This window comes from Pundamilia nyererei, unplaced genomic scaffold (assembly GCF_000239375.1).
Source record: "Pundamilia nyererei isolate P.nyererei 1_Seehausen unplaced genomic scaffold, PunNye1.0 scaffold00097, whole genome shotgun sequence".
Classification (NCBI taxonomy): Eukaryota; Metazoa; Chordata; class Actinopteri; order Cichliformes; family Cichlidae; genus Pundamilia; species Pundamilia nyererei.
This window is the reverse complement of record NW_005187498.1, coordinates 778061-790437: the sequence shown is the minus strand read 5'-3', so window position 1 is coordinate 790437 and position 12377 is coordinate 778061. Positions and strand designations below refer to the sequence as shown.

Here is a 12377-nt window from a genome sequence, read left to right as displayed (position 1 = left end):
CTCTCTCTCTCTCTCTCTCTCTGTACTTCAACAACAGTTTCCCGTCTAAAAATCTGTTTTCTGCATTATTCGCTTGCTTATTACGCACAAGTCTACCGTTGTTTACAGCGCTGTTGGCCGCTGTTTTTTTTTCCTTTTACTTCCAAAAAGAAAACCTCATTTCTACTGTTCAGTAGGCTACTGAACAAACTTAAACTTTTTAAAATTATGCAAAATTTCATAATGTCTCTAATCAAACCTCTGTAACTTTGCTCTGCTTCACTTCAGCAGCATCAGGTAATGTTCATATGTTGATTAATGGTTTTCTTTCGTTTTTGATCTACTGCAGAATATTTTTATAAAATCCCAGGCCAGGAAAGTCGCCTTCATGTTTTTCTGTGTTTTATCCTCAGCTACTTTGACACAAAGGCATCTGCTGTGATGCTCACACCTTTCATAAAGTCTCGCAAGTGTCAGCTTTCTTGTTATAGATATAAAAATATGGAAATGTACTGATGCATGATCTGAATTATAATATTTCTGACTCTCAAATCGAATTGAATCGAATCGTGGATCGAATCGATTCGGGACCTTGTGAATCGGAATTGAAACTATTCTAGAAATCAGTGACGATACCCAGCCCTAATATGTATATGTATCTATATGGGTGTATGTTCATAATTTACTGCGCTCAACTACTCTGCTCATCTTGATGAAATGAGAGAAATGTTCCTCCCACCTCTCACAGTACCCAGTGCCCCTCCCAGAGCTGTTACAGTGTCAACAGTGAAGCTCGGCAACAGCTCCAGCTCCAGCATCAGTGTCTCCTGGGAGCCGCCACGTAGTGACACGCAAAATGGCATCATCCAGGAGTACAGGGTAAACAAACCTCAGCCTAGTCAAGTCACAAGTCTCACACTCAAAGTGCCTTGAAGTGACTGCTGTGATTTAGTGCTATAGAAATAAAATTGAACTGAATTGAATTAAATAAAGCTTTAGTGGGGGCAGCACTGTGACTGCCCAGGAAAACCTCTGCAATGTGTAGTAACCACTCTCCGTTCACTGCCTTCACACTTCACACAAGAAAACATCATAGCTGACATGTAAGTAGTGCCTTACACACAAAATGTGTACTCACTGACCCAAATGTTAAGGCGGTTCTCTTATGAAATCACTGCTAATCCCATAAGATATAGATAAAAAGGAAACAGCGGGTAATTGGTGGATTGTGAGTATGTTTTCTTCAGTCAGGATAAATGGGAAAAGAAAACTTTACATATAGAAGCTTGAAGGTGGTACATGAAAAATATTTGACTCTGATGTAGTTTTAAGCAAAAAAGGACAGTAGTTAACTAGTTTATCTTTGAATTAAAATGTGAAGTATTTAAAAAAAAGTTAATGGCAAATTTTTCTGTATGCAAACAGGTTTGGTGCATGAGCACTGGTGGTGACAACCAGACCCGATACTACAGTAACAAGACAGTGGATGGAAACACGTTGTCCACGTTGCTGAAGGGCCTGATGCCCGGAGTGCTTTACCAAGTGGAGGTGGCAGCAGTGACTAGCGCCGGGATTGGCACTCGCAGTCAGCCGGTGCCCGTTCTCATCAGTGAGTCCACAAAAATAATGAGAATAAAAAGTGGGCCAAGGTGCGAAAGTAGATGAATTAAGTAGACACTAATCCCAGAGGACGCAGGAAAATATTGAAGTCCATAGTGCGGCTCCAGCAATCACATACCTAAAACATCCAAAAACTTGTTATTAGAAGATGCTAATTAATGTTACATCTCAGGTTATGTCATCATCACCTGCTTCAGGTTTATTCAGGAAAGAGGTAATTATGTCCACGGTTAATAGTTTAGTTTAGTTTCACTTTATTAAAGACACACACGGTTTACTGATTGCTATTTTTTGGAGTATGAAAACTAAACAAACCAGCCAAAAATAAAATGGTTCAGTAATCTTTGGTCTTGTTTTTCTCCTGTAGAGCTGCCAGCTGAACAGCCCTCATTAGCAGGTGGAAGCGGAGGCAGTGGTGACAAGACCAATGGTGGTGAGGAGAGCAGCGTGAGTCTAGCTGAACAGATTACAGATGTGGTCAAGCAGCCGGCGTTCATCGCAGGCATCGGAGGAGCCTGCTGGGTCATCCTGATGGGTTTCAGTGTCTGGATCTACTGCCGCCGCAAGAAGAGGAAGGAGCTGAGCCACTACACGGCCTCCTTCGCCTACACACCAGCAGGTAAGGATGAAGGATGATGAAGATGACCTGAAGCTGGGATGATACTTATGAAGGAAGTCGAATCCAGAATGCTGCCATTGATATATGTACGGCCAAATAAAAGGAAAAACTTACAAATAGTTTCAGTGTAAATAATCTTTATATATACCTACTATTTAGGTTCTGTTCTCTGTACTGCAATAGTATAAGCTTTAATACATGACTAGAAGTTTAAGTATGAACTCACATAATTATGATAATCAAAAAATAAAAACATAGATGCACTTTTTTGTGCTTTTGGTGGACATGAGAACAGCTGACTCTACATTATTAGAATAGGATATAGACTGCAGGATCTGTAAGAAGGATAACAGAATAATTTGTTTGTGAATCCCTGTTCCTCTGCTCATCACTCTCTTTCTCTCTTGCTTTTGCAGTCGGTTTCCCTCATGGAGAAGGACCGGGACTAAATGGAAGGTAACTGGTTTATATCCTACTAGTGCTGTTTCTGTGTGAACTAGTAGGATAGGGTTGCTAAGCAAAGACATACAGACATTTCTAGAATTATATCTCTGAACTTTGTGATATTTTATTATGTGAATCTTTTTAAATTCACACCACATTTCTCACTGCATGCATGCAGCTTTTTCTCTGCCACTCTCTAATTCCATCTGGACAGTTATACTTGATGTTGTACTGCCCCACTACGACTTCAGCTAATGCCAGAGTGTCTCTGTAGGCAAGGAGTGCTTGGGGGCAACATGGGCAACTACCCATGGCTGGCAGACTCTTGGCCCACCACTAACTTGGTTCACAATGGCAAAGAGGCCGTCAACTGCTGCCCGGCCAATCCCGACACAGCTGAGAGATACTACAATGGTAGGAGTGTCTGTTTTTGTGATGCTGTGCTTACAACAACAGGAGCTTTGCTAAATCCTACCTCCATCCCTGTGTAGAAGCTGGCATCTCCAACTACCTGAATCAGACTGAGAAGTACAGCATGGGAGGCTCCACCGAAGGTCCCATCTACAGCACGATTGACGCCACCAGCGAGGACCTGCACAGTTTCACCTACGCCCAGCACAACTCCACCACTCCTTACGCTTCCACCTCCATCATGCCTTTCACCAACCAGACACAAGTTCCACCCCACGGCGGTGAGCAGCAAGACGACGGCCACTGGATTACCCAGCCCGGTCCATCTGGAGCTCAGTACGCCCAGCTGGACCGCTGCAGTGGTGAGGAAGGATTTCAGTTCTGTGAATTTGAAATACACGTCTGTCTCCTTTTGCGTTGATTACTTCGAGGAAATAAGAAAAAAAAGGTGAAATGTAAACCCAAAATATGCCAAAAATATGGCTTTAGATTCCAGTGTTTCCTTACTTTCCTTCCTTACCTTCCTTCCATTTTGTCATCACTTATTGATATGAAATCAGCTCCAGCTTATCCGGGGGAATGCCTTGGTGTTCCCCCGGATAAGCTGGGGTAGGTGGCTGGGGAGAGGGAGGTCTGGGCTTCTCTGCTTAGGCTGCTGCCCTCACAACCCGGCCACGGATAAAGTGGATGAAGATGGATGGATTATTGATATTAGATTTGAAACAGTCTGCATCTGCCTTCAGAATCGCTTCGGATTTTAGATTGTTCTGCTTTTCTAATGAAAAATACTAATCAGAAAATAGTGTTTTTGTTCTTTGTGGGCTATGTAAAAGCTTGTTTGTGGACTTGAATACAGAGCAAATTGAAAATGAGCATTTAATTCTGAAAGTCCAAAATACACAGAACCAAGGTGAGCAGGGGAATCAAAAGCTAACAGAATCACAAGGAGAAATAGAATAGCTGGGAAACTCGAAGCAGGGAGGCACAGAGCGAGGGTACACACAGCTGTGAAGGATGAGGGACAATGCAACAAAAAACAGAGGAAGACAGAAACAACACACACTCACAGAATAACAAGGGGAGAGATAACAGGTGGGATGCAACAACAGACATAACGAGATGATGAAGAAAACTTGAGACACGGAGAACGACCATTACCAACGTAAAACAGGAATACACATCCAAATGGGGATGAAGCTGACTCTGGGCAAGACAGCAGGAGTGGACTTGGGTAACAATGAAGGACAAAGGAACACAAAAACAAGACCGAAAGAGAGCAATCGTTCTATCTGCTAAGGTGACAGATCGAAAAGTTTTCAATGAATGCTGGTAAAAATTTGTAGGGGGGTAGAGTGGGCTTGTGCTAACAATCCATGAAAAGTTGCCTTACGTCCACCAATGGTCCATCACGGTCAACTTTATTTATCTGTTTATTTGGATATATTGGTTGAAAATTGACAAAAAGCATGTAGTGATGTCACTTTTACATTTCACACCTGCCTTTCTTGCAAACTTCATAAGAAAACAAAATGAAAATGTACAAAATACAAAACTACTCCCTTAGAGAGTGAGCTGAGGTTTGTGCTCGCCTTGTTTTTAATATTTATTCGTGGAAGCAGTTTGGCCAACATGCACTCAGTCATGCTACAAATCCTACTTTGCTGCCTCCGTGTTGCTATTTGTGAGCCACAGGCCTGCTGGGGTATGTGTCAAAATACGGTCATGACGAATCAGCTCATTGTGCCAGAACCTCCCCTTCAATTGAATCGCTGCATTTATTTATGTATGTCATTTTTTTAGGTAAGCCCAAGCAGAAGGTGATGGGTAAGGCTGTAAAGACCCCATCTCTGACCTGGATGGAGTCCTTGCCCCCGCCTCCGCCCATAGAAGAGCTGAAGCAGTGTGAGCAAGATGACGAACTTCCAGAGAACATGGACCTAGGGTGAGTCACAGTCCTGCCTCCTCAGATGCACATCTCTCTGAATTAGTATGACACTGTTGTATCATCACTTAGACTTAGTGTCACCTCTAACAGCTGCATTAAGTATAAAAGCCAGCATTGCTCTTAAGGCCCTGCCCTTAACAACTCAATTATCTCAGCCTTGGTCAACTCCTTGACTGATTTAGCTGTTTTCCCCACCCATGAAACGCAATTAGCAATGTTGACCCTTACCACTTGCACTCTGCAGCCTCATAGCAAAACTCATAGCTGCAGTACCATTCAATGGGAAGCTTAGCCTCCTGCAGTTTTGCCGTTGGCGAAGCCTCCTAACTTGAAAGAACATCATTAATCTTTAAATAGCCTTTTAGCTAGTTGGATTTGAAGGTATCACTGAGTAAACAGGTTGTACTTCGACAATAATTATGCAACACATCGAGGTGTAGAGCCGCACACGGCCTCGCTGAGCAGTAATCTGCTTCACTGTGTATCTAGATCGGATGAGGAATGGTGTCCACCCCTCCCTGAGAGGACATACCTGATGGAAGGCTGCGAGGACAGACCTTCGCCCCCTCAGAGGAACAACGCTTCCTCTCCAGCCACCTCCTACAGTCACCAGTCAACCGCCACGCTCACTCCGTCACCGCACGAGGAGCCCCAAGCCCACCATGACCTCCCCCGGCAGAACCAATCAAACAGCCAGCAGTTGTCACGGTACGTGCTTACTGTGTTTTCTAAAGGTTGTGTCCATTTAACTGCACTGTGTCAATGTGTTTAAGTTCAGCAAATGTGCTGATGGAAGGGGATTTCTCTGCTAATCACAGTCATTTTACTGCTTACTGTTTAGTGCTTCATTCACTTCTCAGTAGAATTCACAATTACAGATAAGCAGCCTAGCTAAATTGAGTGCTATTGTCAGATGTGACAGACAGAATAAAATGACAAAACCAATAAAATCACATTATTAATCATGCCAAAAATCATGTGTTTAGCTGTATAGTAAACCTCACTCCTAAACATTACAAGATTTAGCTTCTGCTTCAGTTTATTTTTTGCTCCAGTAACATGCTGCCCTCACTTCCCAAAGCAGAAGGTTACCCTGCGGTCCCATGCCAGTTCCCCAGGCACCGAGCCCGCTGCTCACCCAGTCCAACCCCAGCCTCTCTGGCCAACAGCATCACAGCTCATCAGAAGTTGGCATGCTGCAGTGCCAGAGTCCTGCCCATCGCTGCCTCCAGAGCCAGGGCCCAGCTCTGAATGAAGACAGCATCAGCACGACCACGCCGGGTAAAGTGGCTGACGTGCACACGCATACAGAATACAGAGTAGCAGCCCCCACCCTGGAAGCTGATTTAAAGTTGATTTAGTGTTTGTCATGTGAGTAATCCTTCTGCATCGTCTCCTTGCTATTGATTATTTATCCCTTTTCACCCACAGTGCACAGTCGCTCCTCCCCCGCTGATACAAGTACTCCACCAAACCAAAAATCAAGAGTGAAAAAAAAAGTGTCTAAGACTTCAGCTTACAGAAGAGACATACAAGGAGGTGGGCAGATTCAAATATGTGAATCACAGATACTGTGACTGTCCACAGCTGTTAGAAAGGCAAGATGAGAGGCTGGCATTCCTGACTATGGATGGAAATTGTAATCTCAGCTTACAGACTGTAATATGTTTACTGGATAAGCATGATTATTATCACTGGAAACAGAAATAAAAATCTGAAATTGCAGTCCACTGTGAATCCATAGCCTTGGCAGGAACAAGAACAAGACCTTTCATCTTAATAAGTGAATAATCATTTCAATTTCCATCAAGAAATCAAGACTGTAAGTCTCTTCACTTTTCTCACTTAGCAAAGAAAACAAAGAGAGAAATAAGAAAAAGCTGTCATTTTTTGGAAACTAAGAAAACTGTTTTTTAACAGAAACCTGACAATGAAAATGGAAACAAAAAGTTCTTTCTTAAAGTTTTAATGCTCTTTCCCTGTATCTCATTTTTTTAGACCTGCCCCCTCCTCCAGAACCACCCCCAGAAGAGAGCCGGTTACAGGACCCCCAGGGGTGCATGGAGGCCAACTGTGTGACAAACGGCACGCTGTCCTCCCTGGAGAGGACTGAATATAGCATTAATAGCCAGCAGCGAAAAGGCTCGGGACAGAGACACACTGACAGTAAGTGTGTTGAATTTCAGCCATAATGCAGTTTAAGGTTAGACAAATCAAATTTAGGACAGAGAGTGTGGGCTCTCTTGGAAATGTTGTGCTTCTTGCAGAAGAAGAAAGCGGAAGAAAAGGCAGCACTTATGCACTCGGCTGATGAAGCCTCTTCCACGTAATGATGCACCACGGTCCACTACTGCACTGCAGTATTACATGGGAGAGTGAAACGGGTCTGTTTGCAACATGTCATTCTTTATAAATGACTTTGCAAAATAACCGTGAAGCCAGCTCTCCTGGCCATTGTCAAAAACAAAAGGCATGGCTCAGAGAATCTAAAAACCCTGCAGCGTGTATCCCTCACAGAATATCATGTGAAAACTCAGTGTTGTTTTTCCAAACCCAACTCCAAAAATAAATCTGGGTAAATGTGTGGTTATTGAATTCATTTGGATGGAAATGTATTCAATTCAATTTCAGTTTAATTATATAGCGTCAAATCACAACAGAAGTTGCCTCAAGGTGCTTTATATTGTAAGGCAGGGGTGTCCAACTCCAGGCCTTGAAGGCAGGTTTTAGATATTACCCTGGGTCAACACACCTGAATCAAATGACTATGTCATTACCAGGCCTCTGGAGAACTTCAAGACCTGCTGAGGAGGTCATTTAGTCAGTGTGGACAGCGTAACCGCAGACTTTCGGAAACGATGACGCATTTTAGTCATATGATCCAGTCATGTGACCAATTAAACTAAGATTGCGGAGGGCGTTGTTTTGTTTGCTCTATTAAAGATTGACATCAGCCTGTACATGCTCCAGATAGCTTTTCTTCAAATTGTTTAATTCTCACTCACTTTTGCAACTTTGAACTTTTGCGTTACTCGCAGCAACACCTCCACCTCATTGTTAGTCCATTTAAAAAACTTTTCCTCGACATTTTGCCACGGCGTTTTAAAGAGCCGGAAAGTAAATAAACAGCAGACAGAAATACCGCAGGTCAAATCATCTTACGTTTCACGTATGCGCAATAGAGGACCATAAGCGTTTCAGTGTGGATGAACAACTGTTTGGAAACGATTAAAAACGATAGTGTGGACGTGGAGCGTTCTTAGACGAAAACGCCGTTTTCAAATTTATCCGGATTAGTGTAGATGTAGCCTACATCTGAAAAAGTGTTGTCCAGATCAGCTGCAAAATGTCCAAATGCACCTTTATTTTCCCATTTGCATCTGTCTCTCCAGATGAGGAGATGATCCTGTACAGCAGCAAGGCCGGTTACCTCTCCAGAGGTCAGATGTCTAGTAACTGTTCAACTACAGGAAGTTCCTCATCGAGAGGCTCCACAGGCTCCCGGGGGCTCAACTCAGCCAGGAAACACAATGAGGTAAAATTCTGCAAAAAAAAACAGTTATAGAGTTTTGTGCACCTCTAATGGTTTTAATAATTGATTCTTTTATATATTCATGAATATGAGAACAAAGCCTCTTCATGGGATTCAGTTTAATCTACATATCATTACTAATATGTGAAGGCACTTCAGAGAGGGCTTCTACACTCCCCCCCACACACACTCACACCGTCATGCTCTCAGGCCCATTCATACAGATCTGCCACTACCATTTGCTTCAAAACCTTTACAGTAAGAAACAATGTTAAGCCTACACAACCACTGCTCTCTCTGGAGTGCACTTCTGAGGGCACACTTAACTGTGGGAGCACTCTTTTAAATGCACTCCCTGCAGGCTCCCTTGCGACGTGCTAGTGTCTTTTATGGTGGAGCACGCTGTGCCAGCTGAATGGAAGGCTCTGAAGGGAATTTGTGCTTACAAAGTTTGACATTACTGTAGGTAGGCAGCAAGCTGGGTAACCCAACAGGAGCTTAATCCAAAGTGATGGGAGCTCTTTAAAGTTAAATTCAAATTGTATGTAAATTCAGTTTGTAATCTGTGTTTTGGATTGGTTAACAGCACGGAAAAAACTGAAAAGGTTGTGTTAATTAATTTCATGCAGACACAATGCTGAAAAGGATCAGGACAAATATTTTCTTCTATGTAATTAAATGGATAAAATAGCTTTCAGCCACAACTTTGACTCTGGTTACTTTCAAAATTCAGTGTTAACCTACATACGCAGTGGTTTATGAGACATGGTTAGTGCAGCAGCTTTGATGCATTCCTTTAATGCTGTAGCTGTTAAGCTTACAGCTGTAACCCGAGGCATCACTATAAAGCTGCATGTGTGAGGAAACAGAGAAAGGATGGCTCTGTCACGGGTCACTTCTCAGTGCACATCAGACATGAGTGTTGCAAAGCAACTTGTAAAAGTGACACACATGCACAATCACTCTTTTCTCTTGCCACACACACAAAGGTTCCTTATATTCCCCTCCACCCCCTCGGTGGAGAACTAAAGAACACCTCACCCCTGCTCCACATGCTCCTAACTGACCCACGCTGACCTTTTTCACACCTTCCCAGGCACATGAAAGCACAATCCTCCTTTGCAATAAAGTTACAGGAAGCCTGGATTAGGTTACCTCTTCCTCATGTGGTGTTATTGCCTGCTTATCATGTGGCCTTTGATGCAGACGGCCAGTCTAGGATGGGCGACGGAAGGGCAGCAGATGTCGTCAAGCCTGTTAAAAAATGCTCCGAGGCTAGGAACTAAATAGGCCACTGTAACAGTGGTATTAGAGAGGTGTGTATGAACGTTTGAGACACTGAAGTTTTTTTCATACTTTTTATATCTCCTTTTAATTTCATAGAGTGTTTTGTGAAATCCATCCATCCTGACCTTTGTATGAAGTTAATTAGATTTTTGTTAAGTAGCATCACTTTTGATTCTTTTGAAACAATCTTTCTGGACTGAATGCAGAATAATGACAATCAAAATGCAGTACATGACACGATCTTCAGAAACTGGAACAACTGGCAGTGCTTTAATATGTGTTTAATATGGGGAACCTAGTCTGCTCAAGCATAGTTCACATGATTGTTTGTACAGCACTTTGGTCAATCTGTGCTGTTTTTAAATGTGCTTATAAATAAATTGATTGACAGTCAGTAAAATGCACTACATACATAAAAGACTGCCTCAGACAAGCTGTTTTGCCTCCCTCTGCCCTTTGAGCTAATTTTCTTCTGATTGGCTGCCCCGCATGCTTTTGGTTTACATCCATAACTGTAGCAGTATACTGTAGATGCGATTAAAAAAATAAGGAAATGCATTTTAGATCCACTTGGAGAGGAATTCCTGTTTGTAGTAGCAACTTCACTGTGATCAGCATGGAGCTGAAAGCTTAATTTTCACATTAAAAGATGAGTATTAAACATTGCATCATATTATTTGCAACACTTGCATGTGTTTTGTGTTACTGCACAGCTTCCAGAAACAGATTTTAGCTTGAAGCTGTTTTCAGCATCCTCCTCTACATCGTGGAAATGTCAACAAGTCACTTAACTTCCTGTTAAGTGGTGCTGACCCAAAATTTACAAGATAGGTGATTACTGCAGGAATGTGGCTCAGATCGAGAGGAAATTGTCTGAAGTTCTTCACCCTGACAGCTAAACAGTCTTGATAAAAACTGATTCAATCTCCATGGATGGATTAAATTGGCCCCTGATACCAAGTTGCTGCTAGAATAAGTTGTGTACTACGGTGTCCTGATAACTCATTCTGTGAGACTGATTGTTTAAGCTACTGATGTTATATTTCTCTCTTTCAGGAATTAAGATAAAGAAATTCTATCAGTGTACCTTTGATGATTTGATCACCCTCCTGCTCCCCGCCCATCTAACCACTGTGGAGACAATAAGCTGAACAAGACATGGAGCTTAGGGTTTCAGGAACCTAGAGTCAAACCTATGTTATTGCTGTAAACAGACTTTACATTCTGCTTTTGGTATTGCTCCGAATATTTATGAGCCACTCAGATCACTCCTCACCTTTGGTTTGTAAATACCTGTGTCTGTATTTTGTGAGCTCTGGATACAGGGGTAAAAGATGTATATTGTATTTATGAGGATTAAAAAACCACAAACGTCTGATATTTAAAAAAACAAACAAACAAACAAACAAAAAAAAGTCTTCTTGAATGTGCCAACTTTTTTTCTCAAAATGTATACTTTTTGGAAAAGCATTAACTACTGTTGCACTCTTGTTGTGATGGCAAAACAACAGAAAATATGAAGCACAAAGTGTGTTTTCTGGTCGAGAATGAGGGGTTGGGGGGGGTCAGCAAAACCAAAACGAGCTGGGTCTCGCTCCCAGATGGACGTCTCCGCCCCCCAGCGCTTCCCCACCAGGATCCCTGCTGCCATGTTGTCCGCTACGAATGTCATATTTTTCTATGTTTCCTCTGGTTTCTCTGCTGCAAAGTGTTCCACTCTGCAGACAGACTGACAGACAGACTTTATGAAAGTTTGATTGTAATCCCTCTGCTTCCCCTCTTGTCTGTCTGAGAGGCTGTTTGCTGCATTTGTCAGATGAAATGTCAATATACTCCCTCCAAAACAAACAAACAAACAAACAAAAAATGTCTGTGGACTGACTTTTTTGTACTCTTGTTGTTTTGTAAATGTACAGTAAAACACATTTGATGACCTCTGCCTGTACTCATTCTTTTTTCAGAAAGCATAAGACAGTGCATGCATTTGTTTGTTTTTTAACTGTGCCACAGTTGCCATTAGTTGCCTCAGTGGTGGCTTTTTAAAAACTCTATATCAAGGGTATTAAGACTTTTTGTCTGCATTTAGCGGCGTGTGTGTGTGTGTGTGTGTGCATGCGTGTTGGATTTTTTGTGTTGTGTTGCAGTGAATGACAAAGTTACCTTAGGTGAAGGTAAGTTCTGTCGCACACCGAGTCAGTTTCTGAAAGGTTTTCACTATTACTTACTTATTTAATGACCGTGCTTCATAACTGATCTACATCGGAATAACTAACCTCAAACACTAATCAGTTATTTAGTAGAAAAACAATTTTATGCAAACTGGCATAATTTTTCACAGGGATTATAAGAGCTCTATATTTTTTATGTAAATCAAATTAAATCCTCCCACTCAGTTCAACAACATTCAACTCTGTGGATAAAAACCTTTTAAAAGAACATTTTTAAATATTATGTATTTCCACATCACTACATTGCATCATAACCTGTAATCTCAGGTCTGAATGAACGTATAACAATAGCTTGTGACACTCACTGTAACA

General features: G+C 42.1%; 1 protein-coding gene across 4 annotated transcripts in view; it reads left to right on the top strand.

Annotated features, from left to right (window-relative positions):
- robo3 (roundabout, axon guidance receptor, homolog 3 (Drosophila)) overlaps positions 1 to 11770 on the top strand; it is a 167074-nt gene extending 155304 nt beyond the window's left edge. For 3 of the 4 annotated variants that reach the window (XM_005740102.1, XM_005740101.1, XM_005740103.1), the window contains 13 exons: positions 728 to 858; positions 1405 to 1588; positions 1967 to 2218; positions 2635 to 2674; positions 2937 to 3076; positions 3154 to 3435; positions 4874 to 5015; positions 5508 to 5726; positions 6100 to 6299; positions 6450 to 6557; positions 7017 to 7184; positions 8411 to 8553; positions 10894 to 11770. In XM_005740102.1, coding sequence (XP_005740159.1) covers positions 728 to 858; positions 1405 to 1588; positions 1967 to 2218; positions 2635 to 2674; positions 2937 to 3076; positions 3154 to 3435; positions 4874 to 5015; positions 5508 to 5726; positions 6100 to 6299; positions 6450 to 6557; positions 7017 to 7184; positions 8411 to 8553; positions 10894 to 10905 — 2021 coding nt within the window. In that variant the 3' untranslated portion in view covers positions 10906 to 11770. The remainder of the gene's footprint in view (positions 1 to 727; positions 859 to 1404; positions 1589 to 1966; positions 2219 to 2634; positions 2675 to 2936; positions 3077 to 3153; positions 3436 to 4873; positions 5016 to 5507; positions 5727 to 6099; positions 6300 to 6449; positions 6558 to 7016; positions 7185 to 8410; positions 8554 to 10893) is intronic. The other variant, XM_005740104.1, reaches the window with a different exon arrangement.
- The last annotated feature ends 607 nt before the right edge of the window (positions 11771 to 12377 follow it).